This window comes from Falco cherrug, chromosome 11 (genome assembly GCF_023634085.1).
Source record: "Falco cherrug isolate bFalChe1 chromosome 11, bFalChe1.pri, whole genome shotgun sequence".
Lineage (NCBI taxonomy): Eukaryota > Metazoa > Chordata > Aves > Falconiformes > Falconidae > Falco > Falco cherrug.
In genome coordinates this window covers 32,298,936-32,323,995 of record NC_073707.1, presented here as the reverse complement: position 1 = coordinate 32,323,995, position 25,060 = coordinate 32,298,936, and the positions used below count along the sequence as shown (strand labels likewise).

Here is a 25,060-nt window from a genome sequence, read left to right as displayed (position 1 = left end):
TTCAGCCCATCTGTGTGCCAGCACTGGGGTGCTGATTGCCTGCTAGCTCACGTAAGAAAGGAGCCTGACATCAGGTCGCTTTGCAAATCGGGCTTCCTAGGATTTGGTATGGCATTAAATAACTTTAATTTTCACCCAGTTCTCCTGCAGTAGAAGGTACGTTCTCAGACGTACACACGTGTCCTGGTTCAATGGCCTGAATGCTCTTCTATGCCACATACGGGGGGTTTATTGTCTTGGTAAACCTGAGGCCGAGTTGCCCGCTGGGTCCCCCTTTGCCTGTGCTCTTGTGCTCTTTGTCTCCAGCCCCTTGGGGGGCTGAGCCCTGGGACAACAGGGGGCTCCCAGCCGAGCGGCTCGGCATTGGAAGGACCCCTGGTGCTTGCTCACCCACCCGGCCGTGGCTGGGCAGCCTCCAGCCCACCGCGCCAAGGGAGGCTGTACGACTCATCACCTTGGCTACGAGTTGTTTCAGTCCCAGGGCTGGACAAGTGTTAGTTTAATAAGATGGTGCTAGGAAAACCGCATCCCCCAGTTAAAATGAAGGAGTTTGTTCTCCTCTTTCCACCTGACTTTATCTTTGTATCTAACAAGTCTCTGCATGTGGAAGGAGAGCCTAAAGGGCAATCGGATCTCTTGGCATCATTTACCAGCCTCCTGGTGCAACGTGGTGAGGAATGTATGAGGAAATGTGATGCAGAAGTCATGAAGCTGTTGTGACACCCCTTGCCACCATGCAGATCACGTGCATTGCTGGCCGGCGTAGTGCTGGTGCTTTCCCCCCGCTCTGCATTATCCTTGACAAACTCCTACACCTTTGAGCCCAGGAGGTGCTCAGAGTCTGCAGCCTAGTTTAACCTCACAAGGTGAAGACGTTCAATACAAAGGCTGAAAGTCCACGTTACTTCCCCAGGAATGTAGGTGAGGATGAGGTAAGAAGTAACCTGAAAGCATCTGCTTGAGGAAAACAGCGTATTTTCCGAGTAGTTCCCTTGGGGGCTTGAGAAAGGAGAACGCTTCTGGGGGGATCACCTTTCCTTAGAAGACTCTCCAAATTTTCTCACTTCGCACCATTTCATTTCATACAGCTTGGGTTGGAAGGTGAGGAAATAGAAATTTCTACTGGAAAGGCTGGGAGCCCTGGGAACCTGCCTTCTCTCCACGGTGAGTAAGATGCGACAGCTGTCACGCTGCCTTGCTTCCCCCCCTTCCCCCGTGAGTGTCTTGGTACTTGCTGAGCCTGGATCCCTGGGTGAGAAAGCCCAGAGGCTGCTTTCTCACCGTTTACCTTTGCTTTCACTTAGTTGCCATGGAGTCGCTCATATCGCTTACTTTGCTTGCATCATATTAACAGCTGTGCCATACTTTTCTATGCTCAGAATTTTACCAACACCCACCCCATCGCTGTGTCACCCTGTACTCTTTCAGGCCAATCTCCTTATGGAGAAGGGCATCCCTTAACGCCAGAGTAGTTACTAGTAACCCTCCCTTCGTTTGCAACACGCAAAACAGAACTCGTTGAGTCGCATGCCCAAAGGCAGGGTCCCAGACCCTCGTTTAGGTACCCACATGGAAGTAACTGGGTTTTGGAAATATATTCATTACAGACAGTGGAAGCTATGGCTGCTTGGCTCTTCTGAAAATCAGGGCACTCTGTTTCGGTATCTAAATGAGGATTAAGAAGCTCTGAGTGCAGCCAGCCAAGCCCAAGGGTCTGTCACAGCTCCCACTTTCTGTTCCAATACTGAAGTGCTACAGCCATGTCTCCAAACATGACTAATTGTAGTTACTCCTCCAACCCCTGCTCTGGGGTGTAACTGTGCTCATTTTAAAGCTACAGCTCAAGATGCATCCTGTGAGTAACCCTGCCCGTGTAGCGCCGGGTGCCAATGCCGTGGTCTGAAGACATGTTGGCCTGGGAAAGTGGGCTACTGGGGGACGCCGCACTGCTGAAAGGTGGCTGTGGTGCTTGTAAAGCCACCCGTGGAGGTGGACGTCCACGCAGGAGCTGAGGTCCCACCCTTACCAGCTGATGGGACTTAAATGAAAAAGAATTCGTTGCTTTCAGCCCAGATCCTGAAAGGTATTTTAGCACCCACCTCTCCCTGAAACGCCTGCAGTGCTATGGGTGCTCAGCAGGTTTGCAAAGCTCACGAAGCACCTACAGCTGCGGAGCACCATGTGCTGAGGTGGCTGGAAGCGCCCGGCGCTGGCATTCGGGAAGGGCTTGAGGAGCTGGTGCCCGGCTGGGAGCAGCTCCTCCCTCCAGTTGCCTGGCTGCCTTTGGGTACCCAACCCTTTTTTTTTGCCAATCTTTCAAAAACCCAGCAGCTTCCTAAAGTCTCTTGAAGACAGGACCTTGCCCGCTCATACTGCCTGTACCTGAGCGTGCCCGAGGGCTGCGCAGCATCCTGTACGCAGGGGCTGAAGCAGAGGCGGCCGCTGGGCACCCGGGACAGTTATCCCGGGAATCCCCGAGCACAGCTGCTTAACTGCTCTCAGGTATTGGGGGGTGTTGAAAAGGGTGGATGGGCATCACATTTCCTGACAGGACCCGCCGGCCCAAGAAGAGCTGCAGAACGCAGCTGCGAGGTCAGTGCCTGCTGGCGTCTGCGGGCAGCACCGGTGCTTGGCTGCTGAGGACACAGACGGGGCGGAGGGGAAGGGTGGTGGGTCCTGCTCTTGTGTTTTTGGCTCTGGATCCATGTCGTGGGCTTTGCTGTTGCTAAGGGAACCCACGAGTAGTTATAAAACACAAAACAGCCTCGAGCCATATTGTGTCAATTAATGTAACCAGACATATTTCCTCAAATAAGAACCATATGTTAGAGATAACATCTTTGTTTGTTGCTTGCGGTTTCCTTGATGGCAAACTACCGTGCTAGAATTCTTTAGCGTCCGACTGCTTTATAAAATCATTGTGGATGAAAATATGAAATACCGAGAGTGCTGGCTTGGGGCCGGGCTCGTGCAGGGCTCAGCCCCCCCGGGAAGCAGAGCGGGGCAGGAGGATGCTTTTTGCCCGAACAGCACCTATCTTATTCTCTGGAAAGGGACACCTGTGGTAGCTCTAGTCCTCTCCCCTCTGGTCTGTTGTCCCTTAGTTACCTGTCAGCCTTACACGTGCTGTCGGGCCAGGTGTCTTCTCAGTGCGTGGGCAAATTTTGAAACATCGCCAGTTGCTGTAGGATGCTTAAAGGTTTTCTTTTTTCCCCGAGGTATTGTGGCATACAAAAACCTACAGGCTTTGAAAGAAACTGCAGCTTCTCAGCCTTTAAATCACTTTAAAGTGGAACACAAGAAGTGACTGTGAAAGGGACTTGGGTACCTAACTCCTGGTTAAATGAACACAAACCTGAGGATCCCAAGTCACACAGGTATTTTCGAAACCTGTGTCACTTCACTGAAGGGATGTATTTGAATTTTTGTGAGCCCTTAACTAGGTCCACTTAGATTAAGATCATTTTGCTATTATTTCCTCTCTTGATTCCTCACCAGCACAGGAGCACACATGCCATTTGGCTGCCCGGGACCTCCGCGACCTTCAGCTTGGGCAAATGGTGCAGCCGCTGGTCCACTCGCACGGCGCTTGCTGCGGCAGAGAAGCCCTTTAGTAACGGGATTTGTAAAACCACAAACCCGCACAAGAGACAGGAGCACTTCATTATTCTTCACAACTGTTTTTCACCTGGATATCACTGCTCTCAGATGGGAACAGTGGTTATCAGTCTAATAATTCTTCCTCGGTCCATCCCTGATGATATTTACACAGCGACAGTGCAATAGCCGGTGGGTAAACATAATTTCTTTGATCGATACTTGCTTACAGCACTTCAGAGCCATCTTGTGCTGCCATTTGAGGAAGGATGCGCAGGTCGGCATCCCGCCACACTGCTGTCCCCGTACCCTCGGGTTATGTGGCTCCCTCCAAGCCAGAACAGTTAGCTGGCTAAGTGAACAATTTTGACCTTGGGGAAAAAGGCTCAAATCGCAGTTGTATGGTTTTTTTCCTACCAAATTATAAAAAGAGGTGGGCTTACAGCCAGGTGCAGTCTATAGGGCAGGCAGAGTCTTCACAGGTTGCCCACAGTTAAAATGAGTATGAATTTTGCCTTCCAATTAGCCGTTTGCCTTGCTCACCAGTTATCTGCACTCCTGCAGATGGATTTTGCTTTCACAGGTACCCAAGCGAAGAGCAAACATAACAGTTCTTTTTCTAACATCAAGGCAAAAGGACTTGCTCCTTGTGCTCTGCCACACTCCATTGCTATCAGCTTATGCCCCTGTCCCCCCAAATCCCTGGACCCCCAGAGTCACCTGGGTGTGCGGTGGGCAAAATTTTGGCATGGAGCTGTATGCACAGTACACTTGAGCTGCAGGCAGGCTGGAGCCCCCAGTTATGGGCAAGCTGAGCACAGCAATGGGACATGTCTTGGCTTAAATAATCCATGTTTTCCTCTGAAATTTGATACTAATACATTAATCAGATCTCACACATAGCCTCTCATTGTACCGCTCGCTCTGTGTTTGTACAGTAATTGATGCGGACTGCAGGGGCTCCGTCAGCCTCGGGGATGGCTGCGCATGTGCCTGCGTTTGCGATGTGATTTTTTTGGAGGATGCCTGAATGAAGCAGCGATGTTTGCGGTGTGATTTAAAATTGAAACTTGATGGCAAGTTGATTATTGTCAAACAGAGGGAGCGTGTGGAGCACAGGCACGCACAGCCCCCCTTGTGCAGCCCTGTCCATGGGTGAGGGGCTCCGGGAGGCTCTGAGCAGCCCTGAGGTGCCTGGAGGGGCAGGAGCAGGCACTTAGCCCTGGCTCTCTTCTTACCAGAGGCGTTTGGTGCAGCCAGTCTGAAATCCCTTCCCTCGGGGGGTGCCTGCTCCCACAGCAGCGTGACTGCAGTTCCCATGAGTTCATCCGCTGCCTGTGCGTGCTTCCAAGAGGAACGGCACTCTGCGACACGCACCAAATGAAATCCAGACACTTTTGGAATACAGACAGGTTGCTGTTGCATAAGGGCAAACGTAAATTAGACTCTGTTCTCATCTAGCATTCAGGGGGAGCATGGCTTGTGGCCACATCCAGCCAGCTCTGTGCTGGCTGAGTAGGGACAAATGTCACAGGGAGGACACTGTGCCCACCCCTTGCTTCCCCCATTACTCAAAGGCGATGCTGTCAGCATATTTATAGTTTTTGGAAACAGATTAGCTCTCTGCTAGAGTTTCTGAAACTCTTCTATCCTCAGTAGCACACCCCCCTGCAGAGGGACACCCGCACGGCCCCGGGGAGCAGGGGGCAAGTGCCAGACTGGGCTTAAGGTGGGATCTGAATTTTCAATTAGCTGAACTGAGTGCTCATTAGGGGAACTTGTGGGGCAGCAAGATGTGTGTGCCACCCCTTTGGAGACAACAAACCTTTTAATGCTCAGACAAACCACAGCTGAGCCAGGCCCTGAGATACTGGGACACCTCGGAGCACTTTTCTGTCTCTCCTCTCCTGCAAACCTGGGACAGCTTCTAAACCAGCATGGCTCAAAGCAACCTAAATCCAGCACCTCCTGCTTCAAACCACTGATAGTTATATATTTACCTGAGATGTCCACCAGCGCAACTAAGTCGATGTTTGTTGGCTTCACGTGGAGGTTTTCTCACGCACAGCAGCCTGAACGAGTTCAGGCTGCGGCACATAAACCCGATTTTAACTTAGTGACTCCAGGGCTGTGGCTGCAATCGCCCTTCCAGGGGCAGGCCAAGCTGGTCCGCGCTGCTGCTGCACACCTGCATGCAGGCGATTTCACAGATTTTAACCTGGTTGGTATCTCACGCTGGGTGGTTGATGCCCTCCCTCAAAGCTGCCCACTCATCAGTAGCTCCGCTGCTCCCAGCAGAGTCAAGTCGGGTGCTCATCAGGGCATCTGACCCCGACGGGTGGGGCTGCTCTGCCCGCATCGCCTGCCAGCCCCCCTTTGCTTCTGGTCCCTTGGGTGCTCTCGGCGCCGGCCGTGTGCCCGGGTGGGTGTGCGTGCGTGTGTGCACGCCGGGGACACCGGGTCCGCTTCGCAATACTTCCACCTACAGAATAAAACCCAGAACGGCAGCGGGAGCCGCTGGCAGCAGCCTTCGGAGCCGGTGGGTGCACAGCACCCCGGGGGGCCCAGCTGGGCCGGGGGGGCTGCTTTAGGGAACCGGGGCCAGCCGGAGTATGGCTGCAGGGTGTGCGCGGGAGTCCCTTGTCCCCTCCAGCAAACCTGTGAAGAGGGATTCTGTCCCGGGACAAAAATGGTAATTTTTGCCATTTTTTTTTTCCTTCCACTGGAATATAAAGACATTATTTTTCAGGCCAGCTTTACTAATTTTAACTTTTTTTTTTTTTTTTTTTTTTTTTTTTGCAAAATGCCCTGCTGGGCTGTGGCCAGGCAGGAGATCGGAATGGAAAGCTGTTTCCTTTACAGAAGTGTTTTTTCCTAAGTGGGGCTGTAATTGCCAGTGCTCCGAGCGCTGCTGCCCAGAGAGCTGCAAGCAACAACCTTGTGCTCTGCGGGAGGCACCAAGGAGCACAGGCAGGAGAGCTGCAGGCTGGGCGGCTCACAGGTGGGGCTGGTGTGACGTGATGGATTTCACAAGCACTTCCTGGCAGAGGCAGCGATGGGGGAAGGATTTCCTGGAAAAGGGACCCTTATTGCTGTCATTAACAGCAGCGCGCAAGGCACGCTCTGCTGCACCCACTGCCACTCACCTGTGTTTTTTTGAGGGGAGTACTCGTTGGTCCACTCTCCATCAAGAATGTTCTTAGATTGTTCACTATTTTTTTTCTTCCCGAACCATCCAAAGCTTTTGGTCCACATACATCCTTCCAACATCTGTAACAAAGCTGAAAGCAAAGGATGGTCACAACAGTTTGAATTGAAATATTTGCATCATTTTGTTGAAAAATCAGTCAAAACATTTTAACAGCATGACTGCTTGTGGCCATCTGGGTTTGATGGCACAGACCAAGCCACCTGCCTGCCTGCTGTGATGGCAGCAGCAGCACACTGTGCCCTGGAGACAGCTATAGCGGAACAGCCCGGTAAGGTGGAAAGGAAGGACCAAAATACCTTCTGCACTTCATCTGCACGCTGCATCACTGGTTTCTTTGGCATCCTGGTACTTCCGACAAGGCTGGTGAGAGAAAAAGCAGGGTAAATCAAATCTGAAGGGATGGGGCAGAGGGAAACGGGTGGCATGTGGGGTTTCGGTTAGAAACAGCATGGCAGCAGGGCAACACTGAGTCTGTTTTTTACCATAAAAGCATTTCCACTCTGAAGAGTAAATGTTTTAAACACGGTGTCACGTACCGCTGCGCAGAATAAGGCCTGTAGGGATGACAAGGAGCTCAGTCAGAAACAAACCCGTGCAGGGCACTCAAAACCCCAGCTCGCTTCTCAAATGCGTCCGGCTGGTTTCCAGCGGCTGCCGGGGTCCAGAGCTGCCTCATGCACTTCTGGTTAGCATGGGTGGGTCACCAAAGCCACCGCACCCTTCAGAGATAAGTTTCAGCTGATGAAGGGTTCCATTAGTGACTCATGTGCATGGAAGACATAGAAGAATTTAAAAATAACAAGCATTGAAGAAAAACACTGCTCAGCTACTATGTCGATGTAGCCTCAAGTCAGCCTCAAGTGACTCCTGGAGGTCAATAGAGATGCTTAAAGGTCAAACAGCCCTCTGAAATGATTAATTTTTGTGATCTAATGAACACATAAGACTTTGAAGTGTCCTTAGGAGAGGTATATGAAGTCTAGATGTAAAAATAATGCAGTACCTCTCTTAAAATAGGCTTTGGCTGATGCTTCATGGTATTGCTGATGGTTATGATGCTGAAGCGTGACACAGCAGAGCCAGGTTCCTGATGCCCATCCATTCCTGGCATGTCCCCGAGTTCCTCAGCTCTCACATTGCCTCCCAGCACGACCTGTGCCCCTGCACCCCATACTGCTGCGGGCAAGCTGGTGTTTTCACTGTGCCACTGCTTTTGCCCCTCCTGCAACCAACAGTACAGTAAGTTTGGGGGAGCGGCTTTCTCCCTGTAAACCAGAGAGATGGAGGAATTCGCCACGTGGCAGGGGATGAGGCAAAAGAGCGGAACCTTCGCTCATGCACAGTCCAGCCGTGGCCAGGACAGTCCACTCCTGCGGGGTCCCGGCTGTGCCCACTGGCTGGGCCGGCTCGGCAGCCCCAGCTGCATGTGCTGCTGGCTCCTGGGCCACCGGCTGTAACCGCACCGCCAGGTGTTGGCCTGTTGAAACTGTTGCTCACCCCAGAGGCTTTTACAAGTCCTCCAAGTAATGGGACACTGACAGGGCTGCAGCCGTTCAGGCTGCTCCACCTGCTCCCTGAAGACCCCCCCAGCACCGCCAAGGGGACCCCGGCAGCAAAGCAGCTCGCTCCGGCACGTGCAATGTCACTCAGAGCCCAGCACAGCTCCTGCTCGCAGCACCGACCCAACAAACCTGGGCTTTGACCAAGATCTTCTTGTGTTCCAGCAACCAAACCTGTGTTCCAGCACGCCAGTGGCAGACGTGGTGGGGTAAGGGTGCCCCGCTGGCTGGGGACCTCCTTGTTCCCCAGGGAAGAACAAACACACACCTCCTTGCCGGCTGACTGCAAGCACTGCTGAAGTGATCTGCGCCAGATGGTGTCTAGATGCTCAGTGTCTCCAGATGTTCACACTTCGCATGGAAGTTAACTTCTGCTCATCGGCTCTGGAGCGAGGGGCACTGGAAGCACAGGAGGGTAATTAGTGCTCACGCATAAACACGCACAGAGAAGCTGAGCCCCCGTGTCTCACTTCAGTGCACAAACTGACCTTCAGCAGAGCCCGAGCCAATTGTGCTGCTACTCCAGCACTGGGTTTTTATCACTGCCCTGCACTACCTAAATACGCATAGCCGGGAAAAGAGCTGCTTCAATTTCCATAGCAACAATCAGTTTCTCCTAAAAGCAACAAACTCATGAAATACAGTCACTGCAGATTAAAACAACCCACAGAGGTGAGGAAGCCATTTATCTTTTCCCTCTTCTCAAAACACTTTGTTTCTAGAAAATAGCGGCGGACGGGCTGGCAGGATGCTCGCAGCCGCCCATGGGCACATGCCAGCTCCAGCCAAGCTTCTGCTCAACCCCCTTTTCCTCCTTCCTCTCGGAGGGCTGCAGAACACGCAGCCGTGCAGGACACCAGACCCATTTCAGGCTGCTCCCACGCTCTGCCCTCTGCCAAGCCCCCCTCAGCCGGAGCAGTTAAACTGTGAGAAGCGTTTTGGGAGAGCAGAGATCTTTTTGTGGGGAGAGCAAAGGTCTTTTTGTGCTGCATTAGTGGCTTCACCCCTGAAGGGACTCCCGGTTAGCAAATAAAGCCTGCCGAGGAGTGCAAACACCTCATGCCTTCAGGTTTCAGGTTTTCTTAACACACCACCACCACCACCCCCACCCCCCCGAGCAGCACCTGGAGAGCAAACCCAGCCCCTCACACATCTATTTCACCTCTCCTTTTCCTGCAACCACGGCCAGGCGCTCGGATCCCCCGCAGCAAGCGCTCCGCTCTGCACTGGGGCACACACAATCCATTTCAGCCCGTTTCCCCAAGCCCCACCACCAACAGGATCGTTCTTTCTACTGCCTCACCCCACCAGCGGGAACAGGAGGGAAATAAGAATTCCCCAACGCGATCCCCCAGGGACACTACTTGCCTACTTTGCACTTCCAGCACAACCAAGCCAAACAGCAGGTGACAGCAACTCACCTGCTTCTGCCAGAGGTGGGCTGGGAAGGGATCCCCGTCTCCCCGGGGGCAGCCAGGAGGCAAGCCGGGCCATGAGTAGCCCCCACCAGTAGCCTACCTGTGGCTTGTGCCAGGCAGCTATCACAGGTTCCCCCACTACGCTTCAGAGGTCCCAGCGCTGCACGGGTGTCGGGGCAGACCTGCCTCCCCTAGGAAGGGCACAGACCGAGTCCTGTGTTCACATGAGCAGCACATCACCGTCCCCAATGTCCTATCTGCATCCACTGGTCACAGCAACAGCATTTAAGAAAATCCAGTTTAGTTCCAATACATTTGACATGCAACAGGCAGTTAAAAAAAAGCTTTATATTTTATTTCTTGTAAAAATCTTTTAACACATGCAGACTAAAACCAGTGTAAGAAAGTATCCACCATTGTTTAAACAAATAACTATACTTAAATATAAGTGTCTGCAATTGACTTGTATAAAAATAAGGTACATTTTGCCTTTTTACAGAAACTCACTCTCCAGTTCTCATATCAATAAACAATACACAACTCTAATACATACAATATAGCCTTATCGCTGTTTTCCACCAATCCGATACTGCTAAGGTATTATGTGCAAAAATTGGTAACAGTTTCTTTCCCAAAAGAAAAGTCTTCTACATGTTTTAGAAAAAAATCAGATATTGGGTTTAAATTAATCAAATCCTATTCAGTTCCTTTCTTTGCAAATAGAGTCCCTTTATTATATACAGACTGAACTAGAATCTGGTGCAGGAGCGAAGTCTCAGCGCCTGTGCCTGCTGTGTCCTGACCGGCTGCTGCCGTGGTGTTTGCCTTTGTGAGATCTCTCGAAGGAGCGGGATCTCTCGCGCCGGTCTCTGTGGTGTCCCCGCTCGTGCCTGTGCTTCTTGGCAGCATCAGAATGATCCCTGGATTTGCTCTGAGAACGTGAACGTGATTTTTTCCTCTTGTGACCATGTCTATTTGCACTCTTCAGGTCTTCCTTGCTATGCTTGGTCTTCAGGTGTGGCAAGCCATGATTGTGGTGTCGGCGAGGGCTGCCACTGTGGCTGCGGGACCTGCTTCTTGACCTTGAGCTGTATGTCCCAGACAGGCTCCGCCTATTGTTGTAGCTTACAGAAAAGCACTAAAAGTTAAAGCAAGTCTTCCACATGGAAGAAAAAAACCCCCAATCAACGTTTAGGAATTTCCAAGTTACTGGAAGAAGGAAGAAGTCAGAGACTATTCCACAGGGAGAGCTGATGAATGAGTGACCCCCCCTCCCCCCTAAACATGCCTTTGAGTTGACTTCCTTTGAAAACAAAAAGCCCAAACCAAACCCAGAATGTAGTGCTTCTTGTAATTGTTTCATCTTCCCCTCAACACCAGATTGCAAACTGGTTATTGCCTTTTTTCCTTCAGTGATCAGCCCAAGTCTGCAACACTTAGGGAAACACTTGACTGAGATCCAAGCTGGCAGTCTCCAACTTGGATGTCAGCCTGAAGATTCTTTAAAAAGATATAGATAGATAGATAGATACGTAAAGCCAGCAGCTATCAGCACATCACCCTGCACAGCTCCCCCTCTTCCCCAGTCACAGAAGAGAGGCAGAGTACTGAAGAGCCAGGCAGAGCACCATGCAACACTGACTGAAGATACATCCTCGCACGCCTTCGGAAGCAAGCTGCGACAGTGTACCTGGCCCCTATGGCACTTCTCGCCCCTTCCCAGCGGACCGAGTCCCAAGAGACTGCGCCCATTTACAATGGACTCCCGGGGAACATCATCACACAGGCTAAGACTACCTTACACTCCTTCCATCACAGACTCATCGCCTACACATGCTGTTAGGATAGTCTTAAGCTTCCATTTTACAGCAAAGCTTTTACAGCTTCAACCGTTAACGGCATGGTTACCAACAGAACTGCTTCATGTCAGGAACCGAGAGCCTACAGCCAGACCCAAGTCTCACACTTTTCCTGGCCAGCAGTTAAAAGCCTGTACTAAGCACCTACAGGCTACTTGCAGCAACCCTACTTATTCAAAGTGAAAAGCCCTACTGAAATATCCCGGAGAACTAAGTAGGATGAAAAAGAAAATCCCGCAAAAACCCCTGCCCCTGCCCCACAACCCCACCCCACCCAACGCAAAATCCACTACTTACTGCCGCCTAGGAGTATGTGATCGAGACCTTGACTTTGTTCTTGACCTAGATCGACTAGCACTTCTGCTGCTTCTACTTCTCTTGCTTTCTTTTCTCATGCTTTTGGGGAAAAAAAATAAATGAAAAAAGTTACATACCTGAGGCGCTTGCTACTTCCACGAACTAGCTCAGAAGTAGACTGTACTTCAGTTGAAGAAACCATCTTTACAGAAGTATCCTCTTCATCAGGAAGACTTTTACCTACCCATTGTAAGGGCTCTTTGAAGCTTGCTGCCTCTCTTCTGGCTCTTTTTTAATGGTTTTGGTATTCACAGAGACTGGAGTCTTCTCTTCAGTTTTTACTTCTCTTGGGGAAGCTAAGAATTGAATTTAAATTCAAAATTAGGTATTTTATCCACAGACTTTCTTAAACATATTTTATCCTTTACACACCTTTGCCGGTGTTTGCACAAAATACAAATATGAACTCAATAGCTACTATTTCATCCCATCTTTCCATCTACAAGAGAACACTGCAATGAGATGCTCGTGGGGAGATACACAGTTTAAAGCCAGCTGCTGGCAGGGAGGGCAGAGAACACCACTATTTACCTGCAAGCCAAGCTGCTGGTTAGAGATTTTGTCCACTGGAGCCCAAGTAGTACAAAATAAAAGCTGCCCTTATGGCCCACAAAATATGTGACTTCAACTGTTACCCTGACAGTTAATTTCCAATACTATAGAGAATAATGACTGAACAGGAGAACTAGATTTCATTTTTATATTAATGGTACAAATACGAGTTAACAAAAAAAACCTTACTTAGTTTAGAATTCAATCTGTCTCTACAGACAGCTGATGTAGCCCAGAGATTGATTCACCTTTTCAGGGAAGGGCTACTACGCAAGAACGACGCATTTGTATCTGGCCTGCCGACAGTAAGGCAGAGGTGCTGCATCAGGACTTACAGCGCAGCTTCCTCACTCAATAGCCATCAGAGTGTAGAGTCCAGATGGATTTACTGGCCAGTTCACGATATGCATCACAACTTATTCACGCTAATGCCAAGCCAGCACTGTGACTTTGCCTTCTCCATTTCCTGACTATAAGCTGTCTTCCTTCACGGCACTTTAACAGCTGACATGTACATTAAAAAAAAAAAAAAAAAAAAAAAAGGCAGAGAAAGCAATTTTCAGAGATACCTGCTGCAAAAGGAACCACGAAGGCTACTATTGCTACATCACCCTTCCAGATTAAATCCTGAGACTCTCTCTTCACAACACAGCAATAGACAAACTCCTGGGTCTGGACATTTTTGTAACACCATTATCTTACGGGTGTGTATTATTAATATCTCACTCTTCCACCTGTGGAGGTACGGAGTAAAGCATCCCTTCCCCCTCTAATCTGCCATTTCAAGGTACTGGAACTGGTTTGAGAAATTTGTTTTAAAAAAAGAAAAGATTTCTCTTGCTTCTTAGTTCTGTGAGAAAGCCTACATTGTCTAGAAGCTCAAGAAGCACACTGCTTTTTCTTAACACCTTGGGACACAGATTTAGAAGACTCATCAAAAAGTATTATGCAAGTTTCTGTTCAGAAAAACTTACATGGTTTGGATGCAGGAGAAAAGCCACCCAATGCTGAAAGTGCTGGAGTTCCATCTGGATTTAAACCTTTTGCCTTCAGTTTAGCTTCCTGTAGTGCCATTTTCCTCTTTTCTACTTCTTTATCCAGGAATTCATAATTGGGCTGTTAAAGTAACAATGTGGTAAGAATCTGAACTAATGCAATTCATACTTCCATCTCATTTCTGAAAGATATTCAATTATCTTTTAATCATCTGTCCCATAATGTGACTAACTTCTGTAAGTTCTTCTCACACGCCCCTCAGAGGACCACAAAGCAGAGGCTTTCCAATTAGCAGATCTGTATGAGGTGTCCCCAAATATCTTAGACCAGGGGTCCTCAAACTACGGCCCGCGGGCTGGATACAGTCCCCCAGGGTCCTCAATCCGGCCCCCCGTATTTACAGAACCCCCCCGCCAGGGTTTGGGGCAGGGGGGGAAATCAGGCAGCCACAGATGACTGCCTGCCACTTCATCTACGCACCGGCTCCCTGGTTAAAAAGTTTGAGGACCCCTAATCTTAGACAACCGAGACAGCTCAAGCTGCACTGGAAAATGAACAGGAAGAATGAACATCTCAAAGTTACCTTTTTTCTGGTATAAAGCTTAAGAGTTGTTAAGCATATCTCCTGGATCTCCTCTTCTGTGGTACCAAAGAGCAAGAACCAGTGAGGACGGGTAGGTAGTGGAATCTGAAAATAGAACAACCAAAAGCTTAATGACAGAGATTACAGACCAAGCATTTGTTTAAAATTTTTTAGTTTTCTTGAAACCAAATTACTAGCAATAAAAGGCAATGCTAAAGATAGATGAATACCCACCTGCAGAGCCCTAGCAGCAAGATAAATGCAAGCACATGCTATAGTCTCTGGCTGAAAGCGAACAAACACATTTGTTCGAAGGCTGTCATTCATGTAATTCCTAAAAAAAAAACAAACAACAAGAAAAACCCAAACAATTATGAAAGGCTGGATCTCCAGTTTACGTATTTTTATTTAGAGGGTAGCAATACTGGAGACTCAATTGACTTTATTTTTTTTTCTGTTATTATATTGAACACTTGGTTTCTTTCAAATTATTGTATTTGATGTCTATATTGTTACTTCTGTAACAAAGTTTGCACCATTGCCATTGTTTTGAAACCCCAATGCAAGTAATCGTATGTAATGGCTACTTCCTTAGGTAGGTATGTTAAGTTATACTGTGAAGTGTCCACTGAGTTAAAAATCTAACAAGTACTTTTCATCTGTCCAGCTGTTCGCTTTAAACATAAACATTCTCATATTTAAAACCCAATATGCTTAAAACTCAAATGCAAGTATGAAAGCACGGTACATTTTTAACCTACCATTTTCCAGAGGCTAGATGCAACCTATAAAGTTCATAAAACATTGCATTTGAATCTTATGAGTGTCTCGAGCCACATTAACTTCATCCAGAGAAAGAAGCATCCAATTTGCTCACTGAGTGTTGGAAAAAGACCTGCAAGTTAGTAATGGGTCTCCCACTTCACTAAGCTACTGTTCTTCCACCACGGTGGCACTACCAAGCAACACATGCCAAGAGATACATAAAAACAGCAGAGACCTCCATCGATTTCTATGTTACTGTGCTACAGGAAAGAAATGAACAGCAGTCAGTAAGTATTGACTCTACAGAAAACCATGCCCAGTATGGCTTCTAAGTGAACATGCTGCATGCACTGTAATTTACTTTTTTTTTTTTTAAAAAAAAACTCAAGTTTAGCCAAATGCTAAGTCAACTAAGTAAGTGTTGGCAGAAAATCTACCCCATGTGTCCTTTAAATACACTACAGTATACAGTAGCTAGGCAACAAATACATTTAGAAACATTTTTTAACAGTTACTTCTAAAAACAAATATACAAATCCTTTTGACACCCAGACAGAACTAGAAGATGCTGCCCGATGGATATGGACCACTTCAGTGAATCTCGGATGAGAGCTTGCACTGGGTTGGCTGGAGAGAAGGGCAGCCAAACAGGCCATCCCCAGGTCATGGGCTGAGGTGCAGAGGGCAGAGCTCTATGACTTACCATCATGGACTACCCTTTAATTAAAGAGTAGAAAAAAGAACAAAGTTAAATTGAGTTCTCCACTACTATGTTGGAATCAAGCCACGAAAATAGTAAGCAGAAACAAGCACTAAAGTATTTTAAAAGCATGTATTTGTGTAATAACTTACATCTCATTGCTTTGCATATGGATCGTCAGGCTTGTTATTTCTGCTACTATTTTCCTGGCTAGGAAAAGAATGGAAAGTTACAACTTACCAGGCTGTCTGTACCAGGGTTTGATTACGTTCACATTCTAAGACTTGTAAATACATAACAATGATCTGAGGAATAAGGGGGGGAGGGGGAAGAAAAAGAAAACCACGACTCAGTTTTAACATATAAAGCAACAGTATAATCAAGCAGTATGCCAAAACAAATGCCTCCTTTCCAAGCATACATACACTGTAAGCTCATGCATCATCCAGTCATATTCAGACAATTCTGTATTTTACTACTTTTCTATGCTTTTCAAAAAGTCACCTTTAACACTTCCCAAGGAAGCAATTTCTAACGAAGTTAATATGACTATTTGCCCAAGCACTCTGCCAAAAGCATTCATTATAACTACTAAGGAATAAAGAGAAGAAATAACCAGGTCATTTTAACACCTGCGTTTCTCGTTCAACAGCTCACAATGCTGCCATCAAGGTAGAATAGAATTTACAATTATATTATTTTTGATAACTCACCTTATGTGGATGCTTGACATGAACACAAAATCCCAACTCCTTCAGTACCCTCCTTTCTGCTTTGATTACTTGATTTTTGGTGTTTATGTAGTTCTGATCAAGTATCAGGGGGCTTGGAGTCCTATAGTTTGCAAGAAATAAAATCAAAACTGTTTTGCATATCCAAAAACAGTGGCATCTCTGTTTTCCCTTCCAACCAACTAATGGCAACAGAAACCGTTTTTCAACTCCTGCAAGCAAGTTTAAGCATTAATCTTGTGCTGTCCAAGTTTAGATAAACTAGTTTAGTTTCTGCTTTTGACCAGCTACAGATTAGATGGCTAAGAAAAAAAGTAATTTTTTGCTACTGTGTATGCAGACTATGCTGGCCCAGCTGCTGGAATGAAAATCACCTTTACAGCAAAGACCTCAAAGAAACCTTTACACTTCATGACAGACGTGGGGGTCGAAACATGAGACAACTGCCTTTGCTAGGTAGGCCTTCAAAGCAAAAGCAGGCTAGAAGGTTTTCTGACTGATACAAAAGTAGCAAGCTTGTGCTTTATGAACTGCAGTTTCCCCATGCATTGGAAGACAAGATCATTCAGATCTTCAGAGAACAAAAGGCAGCCCTGCTACCGTGACATACAAAAAGCCTAGTAAAACAAAGACTTAAACCTCTGCAGTGGTGTCACATCTGCCTGTGATTCTGAATGCTTGACCCACTGATCAGCGGGTATCGTGCCACTTCTGCTACTTGCATCTGCAGAACAAGAACTCATTTCACAGAGAAGTATTCCCAAGTCTAGCACTACCAATTCCTAATTCCTTCCAAATCCAACACCTGAACTCTCCAGAGCATTTTTTAAATTTTAACTAAGATAACTTGCTGTGTACTTTATGCACAAGCAAACTCCATTCATACTCTTTTCTGTCTGTGCTTAGACTTGACCTTTCAACATTCCATATCGTGCATTTTAAACTTCCACCTAAAGACAGATCACCTTTTTCCCTGTTTGCAGTATGCCTCAGAGACTCCAGATGCTTTCCAAAGCAGAATGTTTTTGCAACTAGTTACACTCCAATAAAACAGCTTGTTCACATCATACACCCAGTGTACCCCAAGCACTGGTGACCAATTTATCTTGTATTACCTTCAAAGAACAAAAGTAGCAATGCAAAGTGGATTCAGAATACAGGTTCCATTTTATCAGACAAAGAATTTCACTACTAACTTGTCCTTTTTGATTCCACGCAAGTTCCACAAGTGGATCACACTTCTCCTCCCTGACAGAACACAGATGAAGAAAAAACGCACTCAAAACCCCCAGACTCAAGACCCCGGGGTCAATTACAAGGCCAGCTGAGGGGCTTCCTAACTTCAATAATGAATTTATGCGAAGACTTCTGCAGTCACATACAAGGATGATTACTACCTTGGTTAAAGGATACAACAAGTGACCCACTTCACTAATGCAAGCACCATATTGTATAACCATGCATTTGAAGTGTGAGCTCCCCCTGCTTTTCCCAACAGGGTGAGAAGCACTTCCCAGGAGGTCTGAGATGAACCACTGAAGCTTCCTGGTGCTATGAAGGACCTACAATTTAAGTGCAAGTCTTACTACCTTGGTCTCCTAAAAAAATGCCATCTTTTCCACGTTACATAAATGTAACTTCTCTAATTAAGCGTTAATGTTACTGATCAGGGCAAGTTTACAAAGTTTGTGATTTCAGCTGCTCTAAATATAACCAAGACAGAATGTGGGCTTCTGTTTGATTGGTTCTGGTGTCCCCCCAAAATTCACTGGAAAAGAAAAAATCTTTTTAAGTTTCTGTAAAGTAACTACTTGGGTAGAGAGGCTATGATTTTATCTGAACGCTGCAGCACATAAAGGCTGTCTGAACACAGAGACCGGAAGAACCAAGCTGAAGTTCTTCAAATCCAAGAAGTTGTCTCACATTCAATCCATTTCAACTAGCTATACTGGTTTTATATAACATTTCCTCCAATACTACTTCATATAATTTTATCTATAGATCACTGGCATTAAGAGGATCTGCAAGGCATCATCCAGAGTGAGTTTAGGTGTCCAGGCTCAGCTTATCTTGTTAGCAGAACACTTCATGAGAGATGAAAAATCTTGGGATGAAACAGTTAAGGCAACTATGACTTCCAGTCAAAAAGAAAAAAATCAACAGCAGGACAACATGACTGCATGGGACCACCCAACAACCTGCTGGAGAGTTACTATCATCCACGTCTTTGCATTCTCAAAGCTATGTAAAAAAGTCAGTATTATGAAAACACAATAGGGTAACTTGAAGTGCAACAGGGAAGACTGTGAGCCTTACTGCATTTCAAGCTTTCCACTGTCCTTCTACAGGGCCACAGGATCAGCACAAACAGTTCATACTTTGGTTGTACATGTTGAACAGCAAAGGGACAGGAAACTCAGAATTCAGACACCTGGAAGCATGCTTTACTCTGCAGTTCCATGTTACTCTGGTCACTTATGATAAAAGTTTGAGATATCTACAGATCTAAGGAAGCCATGAAAACCATCAGATTATCCAGACTGTATTTCAAGAAATAAAGACAAATGCAGCCTTTTTTTCCACTTATGCAAAATAAAAATCTGTGGAAAACCTTACTGCACCTTATTACCAGCAGAAATCAAGTTCCCCACTGCATTAAGATTTACCAGTTTAGCACTTTTGCCACAAACTCCAAAGTGTTGGTATGCACAATTATTTAGATGCTGGAAGCTTCAGAGATTTCCCTCTGGAAAATTTCTTAGATTTCCTACTGAGGAAAGAAAAAAAGAGGAACTTCGTGCTACTGCCATTTGCTGCACTTAAGTTTTCAGTCCAAACATTTTAGTTCCAAGTAGCAAACAAGAGAAAAATAATTTATAAGCTTATATATAAAATATAAGCTTCAAGCCCTATATAGCCAACTAGTATTATAAATTCTTACTTTGAATCTGTTTTCACAGATCAGCACTAGAGCTCCAGGCAAGACTTTAGACTTAGGAACAGAATGCACACAGTGCCCGTTCAGGTAAGTCAATCAAACACAGAGTCGCAAAACTTCATATGGATTTTGAGATTGCGTAACAACCCAGAAGATTAACACACGCTGTAATGTGTTTGTAACAATAAATAAATTACAAGTATCCTTTTTTTTTTTAAATCCCCCTGACAAATGAAACCTACATTGATACAGCTACATCTTCATTTGATGTAATATTAAAATTTGATGCCTTTGTAATGTCTAATACTTTGGAGGAAAAGTGCCCTGCATGTAGTTTTGTTCAAAATGCGAGAAGTACTTCTGACAAGTACAGTGTAACAACAGCATCTCGTTTTAAAGACCAGATCTCTGTTACCCTAGTCAAAATAAGAGAGAAGAAATTAAGTTCTATATTTGTGTCCAACATCGTAAATACAAGCACCACAGATTTATAGAACAGTTTGAGGAACACTAAGTAGTATGTATTATTAATACAGGCCAGTTCCAACACAACTGCATGAACCTGTTTGCTGCAACAGAAGAACAGCTGACTGAGCATCTCAAACCAACATTTGTGAGATAACACAATGACAGGAGTCACATTTGGTTCCAGTCCCGTAAGGACTTTCTGCAGCTTTCAGGCACATTTAAGATAAATAAAATCAACTTCAAACTACATTCTACATGTTAAACAATAGTTGCACTTCGCTCAGAACACAGTGGTTTCGGCACACAATTTTTTAAAAACCAGTATTTTCATAATACGAGCTTTTTTCTCCATGCACAAACATTTTTACATGCAGTACTACATGACATATGCTCGTGAAAGATCCAAATGAAAGTATGCTTGTCCAAAACACTTTTTTAGATTTTTCTTACTTCTCAGTATTAGAAATACCACCTAGCAGTTAACTCAGTTGACTACAGGTCTTACAAAAAGAAAATTCCAGTGCAATTCCCAGATCTGCAAACACGTACATATAAGGGACTGCTTACATAATGATTTGTATAAAAAGCTTTACAATTCAAGACTTCCGTATCCTTGTGAAGGCATATTTTACTATGAATTCAAACTGCAATTATACAGAGCCAGAAAGTGGAACCAAGAACCCAAAACTGTTCAAGAAAGCAAGCAAGTCTACTCAAACTACTCAAACTTCATGTGCAGGTTAAGAGCTTCAGTTAACAGAAATACTAGACTAGAGGCAAAAAGAAAGTATAGCAGCCCGACTGCTTGTTTCAGTGCTGGGTTGTGTGTGAGAAACTAACTAGAGCCTAAGTGTTAGCATCAGATAAAAAAACAAAACAAAAAACCGAAAGAAGATTAAGCTAGTATTCTAAAAACCTGGACAGCAAAGAAAAAAGCTTATAACAAGATACAGGAGTTCTTCCAAATGGTTCACCAGCGGCCAACCTGTTAGTCCCCCGATTCCAGTGACCTATTCTCAGAGCACTGGCTTCTCCTTGGGGATTTTCGATACTTCACTCACTGTTGCCATGACGACAGCTTCATCTTTATGTACCACTCCACATCACCCAGGCTTTGGTAAATGTAGCTGGTCGCTGTATAGTCGGTTGCAAGGGAAAAAAGAGTTGAAGTTAATAACGTGTACAGATTATGTAACTGTAATCTTGTAAAAAGTACAGAAAAACGTTTACATCCTGCTTGCTAAAAAAAAAAAAAAAAAAAGGCAAGTCTGAATCTCAGACTTCAGCATTTTTAAGATTACTTTCATGCAGATTCACTCAGAACCTCAGAGCAACAATACCCATTTCTCCAGAAAATAATGGGTAGGAGTGCACGATTTCTCTCGACATGATGCATTTTAGACACCATGTAACATGCACAAGTGACATTCTGATTTGGAACAGGCTAGCTGGAAAGATTTAAGTTCACAGGTTAAGTTCAGTTTCTCTGATCCTTCGCACAGCACAAAGAAACAACTAATTCATATTCTCATTGCAAAGAAAAGCACTGCATATGATTAATTAACCTTCACTTCCTGGATGAAGGCCAAAACATTCTGAACCACTGAACCAGCTTCAATAATTCCAATAACCGGACTCCCTTATCACAACTGCAGTAAGAAACAATACCGCTGAGTAACATCCAGCATAACTTCACAAAATTCTCTTGGGGCCACCAGGGATATCAACTTTTTAAAAAGCAAACAGACAAACCAACCAGCAAAGCTAAGTTCCAAAGTATAACACCAAATCATTCTTCTTTTATCTAAAACCAGGTAAAACATGAGCACAAATCATTAAAAGTGGAAGTTTTAGATGCAACAGAAGCAAACGGCTCATTTCCCTAAGGGATTTCCACTCCTCATAAAAGGTTACATGACACTAAATTTTAAATTCCTGCTGTAACCTGGTGATAGAGGAATGAAAGTGTCAATTTAAGAATCTAGCTAAAACCAAAATCTTTCTGTAACTATGGATTACCTTACACTTTAAGCAACTGGCCACTATAAGTAAAGCTACTTCATCATAGCTGACGTCTCCAATCTCACAGACCAACACTGCTGCATGACAGATTTAAACGCATTTTGCATCTAATAGCAATTTATAAAATTCTTTCCCTTCAACCATCCCTTGTTCCAATATGTCAAGTTAATTTGCTTTACACAGGAAAACATACATCGCTTTACACACAAAAAGCAGGATTAGGCACTCACAACTGAAAACAGCTCTACAATTCAGCAGTTACCCAGATCTGCACACAGATCAGGTAAGCTTACACTCCAACTTCACTAACACAAGCACACAGTACCGTGAAAGACACAAGTCTCGCTTTCTGCAATTAAAGATGCCTTCAGCTTCCAAGACTCAATTACACATTCCTTGTTGAAGCGGTGTCATTAAAGCAGCAAACACTGTAGGCCAAACCACGCTCTCTCAGACACTTTCAAAAACGGGTTTTTCTAAAAGGTAACACTATCGTCACTGGGTAAAGTTCAGCTGCCATCTTTTATTAACCAATACTTTATTGGCACCATAACCACATCTGGACAGCTACGTACTAAGAAAAGCAAAGCATTACGACTACTGAACATGGTTAAAAGTCTGGAGAATATACAGCAACCCACTAACTGGCTAGTCACACCTAAGACAACCTTTCAAGAACAAGACACCAAAGATCAGTTAGCAACAGACCTAAAACTACAACCATGGACCTCAAACTAGAACCAATACTTGTGAGTACGTAAGTAATGACAACGAGTCTACCAAGTGAAAAAAAAAGAGTTATTGGTAGAAGAAGTCAGCATTGAACTGCACTGCCTACACAGCAGCCAACGAGCACTCCCTTCTCAATTTTAGGTCGTTGAACTTAGCCTGGAAAAATACTGTGAATTGAAAACTGCAGTGTACATTAGTGACAAGAGATGCTTGTGTTCACAACAAAGCTAGTCTTACCTTTTTGCTCTTAACTGACGTAAATGATGAAACACGTTGATCACGTCCCTTATACGACGAGGCGCCTCTTCAATTTTGGATGCGAGATTGATACAGGCCATAGCAACAATCTGAAAGGAAGACCCGTTTCTATAAGCAGATGGGTTTTAATCTCATAAAGACCAAAATTACACACAAGAAAAGGGCAAAAAAACCGTGGCCTAAACGCTCCAAGAGAGCGTCCCGTTTGGCGTGTGGCTAGCCAAATTCACCGGTCCCCAGAACAGCGCCCGCTCCGCTCCTCCAACTCCCCCGCCCGTCTCCCCCCTCCGGCTTCCCCGCCGGGCCGTGCCGCGCTCACCTCGAAGCTGTGCTTGACGAAAGACTTCGAATAGAAGAACCGATGAAACAGCACCTGCCCCGTCGCCATCGCCACCTATGAACGCAAAGCGGGGAGGAGGAGGAAGGAGCGGGAGTCAGTCACCGGGCCCAGCCGCCGGCGCCGCCATTTTGTGTCAGGCACCAGCTGGCGCCGCCACCCCCCGCGCGGCCGCCTCGCCCGCCCTTCCCGCCGCGCCACAATGGCGGCGCCCGCCCTCCCCACCGCCCTCCCCGCCGCCCCGGGACGCGCACCCACCTGCGGCAGGCGGAGGAGGATGCCGGCCGCCTGGATGAGCTCGCAGCCCAGGATGCGCAGGTCGGTCTCGCACTGCAGGTCTAGGCCGTCCTGCATGGAGGGGGTAGGCGAGAGGCGCTCCTCCGGGATGAGCGAGTGGTCGATGGTGAGCGACACCTCCGAGTAGAGCCGGTCGCCGATAAGGATGCCCGGAGCGGCGGGAGCCGGCGGGGGAGCAACACTAGCGGTGGCGGCGGCGGGGGGAGCCGGGTGTGTGGCGGCGGATGCCATGATGGCGAAGCCCGTCCGCACCCGGAGCCGGCCACGCACAGACTAACGCGGCTGGCGCTGTGACGCAGCACACAACGGCGCCGGCGCACGGCACGCCGGGAAAAAAAAGTCCGCCCGCCCCACCCGGTGCCTACGGTGGCGGTGGCACTGGCACCTCCCGGCGCTGCCACCCCGACGGGGCTCGCCGGGAGATAGCGGGGCGGCGCGGCTGTCCCCGCGGGCCGCCACGGGTCAAACGTGCCTCGCCTGAGGCGAGGATCCCCTTTGGCGAGCGGGGAAGGAAATGAGGGCACGCGTGGGCCCGCCCGTGGGGAGGGGGCGGCTCCACCGCAGCTGCCCCCGGGCGGCGGCTGGGGTTACTGGTTGGGTTTTTGTACATCCGCTCCGAAAGGTACTAAATTGAAAAGTAACTGCACTGTGTGCTTCACAGCAGCAAGGGGAAGGAGAACTGCATGGACTGTATCGGTGAAGCGGCTCGTGCCCTGGAGGCGAGCAGGAGCTGCTGTAGGCCTTTGGTGCTTGCGCTGCATCACATGCGGGAGAAAAAATGAGTAATAAAATAAACCAGGATGGCTGTAGTACAATACTGACAGAAGGCGGGCTGTTACCAGACTAGAAGCATACCTCCAGCAAAATAGTTAACCTTCCATTTAATTTTATTAAGGGGTATTAATAAAAAAAACCCCTAAAACAGGTACTGTAGGTAGCTGTATGGTAGCTCCACTGATCTCGGATGACAGGCGTGCCACATACAGTGTTTATTTCCAATAAAAAAGTACCTCGGAGCTACTAATAGTCCTCTTTCATTGGCCCAGGATACTGATACTGTCGGAAGTGTTTCCACTGCAATGTTACCTGCTGCCTAAAAATAATTATTATGACAAGACATGGACCGTTTGGTTACCACCCTGCAAACTGCACAAATACGGCACCAGGATTTCGTAGTGCTCAACTTCACCATTTCTTACGTGGAAGAAAATCTATCAGTGTGTTGCCCTGGCCGCGGCAGCACAGCTGCCCTCCCTCTCTGGCACCGGCTGTTCCTCTTCCCGAGGGGGTGGCTGCAAAAGGTTCCTGAGCGGGCCGGGACACTCGGGAAGGACGACACGGGGGTGCCCGCACCGTCCCCACGCTGAGCACGGCGAGGCGGCCCCCCACGCTGGACCTCCGGTCATCGCCTCAGCACGGGCACGGGGCCAGCGGCTGCGCAGGCGACACCCGCCTCTGCCTCCGGACACGGCGGCAGCCCCACCACGGCCTCAGCAGACCCCATCGCGACCCGCTCGCCTGTCGCAACTACCCCAGAACGCGGCGAGCGGGAAACTCCCGGCGCCTGCAGCGCCACTTCTCGGCAGAGCCGCGCCACGCCCCCCTGGCCGTATCCCTCCGCGCCGTGACTGCACGCGAACTCAACGGGAAATCCCGCCCCGACGGGCAGCTGCCGAAGCT

General features: G+C 47.2%; 1 protein-coding gene and 1 long non-coding RNA gene across 2 annotated transcripts; both read right to left on the bottom strand.

Annotated features, from left to right (window-relative positions):
• Positions 1-1,152: 1,152 nt before the first annotated feature.
• Positions 1,153-8,629, bottom strand: LOC106631246 (uncharacterized). Its single transcript, XR_003560378.2, has 4 exons — positions 7,105-8,629; positions 6,744-6,878; positions 5,598-6,079; positions 1,153-5,013 (listed from the first exon to the last, which is right to left on the bottom strand). It is a non-coding gene; the product is annotated as an uncharacterized LOC106631246 (long non-coding RNA).
• Positions 8,630-10,118: 1,489 nt separating this feature from the next.
• CCNL1 (cyclin L1) lies at positions 10,119-23,860 on the bottom strand. Its single transcript, XM_055723292.1, has 11 exons — positions 23,342-23,860; positions 23,066-23,140; positions 22,726-22,835; positions 16,311-16,431; positions 15,838-15,902; positions 14,367-14,466; positions 14,133-14,237; positions 13,528-13,669; positions 12,186-12,297; positions 11,942-12,040; positions 10,119-10,909 (listed from the first exon to the last, which is right to left on the bottom strand). Exons 1-11 carry the CDS (start codon positions 23,609-23,611, stop codon positions 10,561-10,563), a joined length of 1,548 nt encoding a protein of 515 aa, XP_055579267.1. The 5' UTR covers positions 23,612-23,860; the 3' UTR covers positions 10,119-10,560.
• Between the last annotated feature and the right edge of the window lie 1,200 nt (positions 23,861-25,060).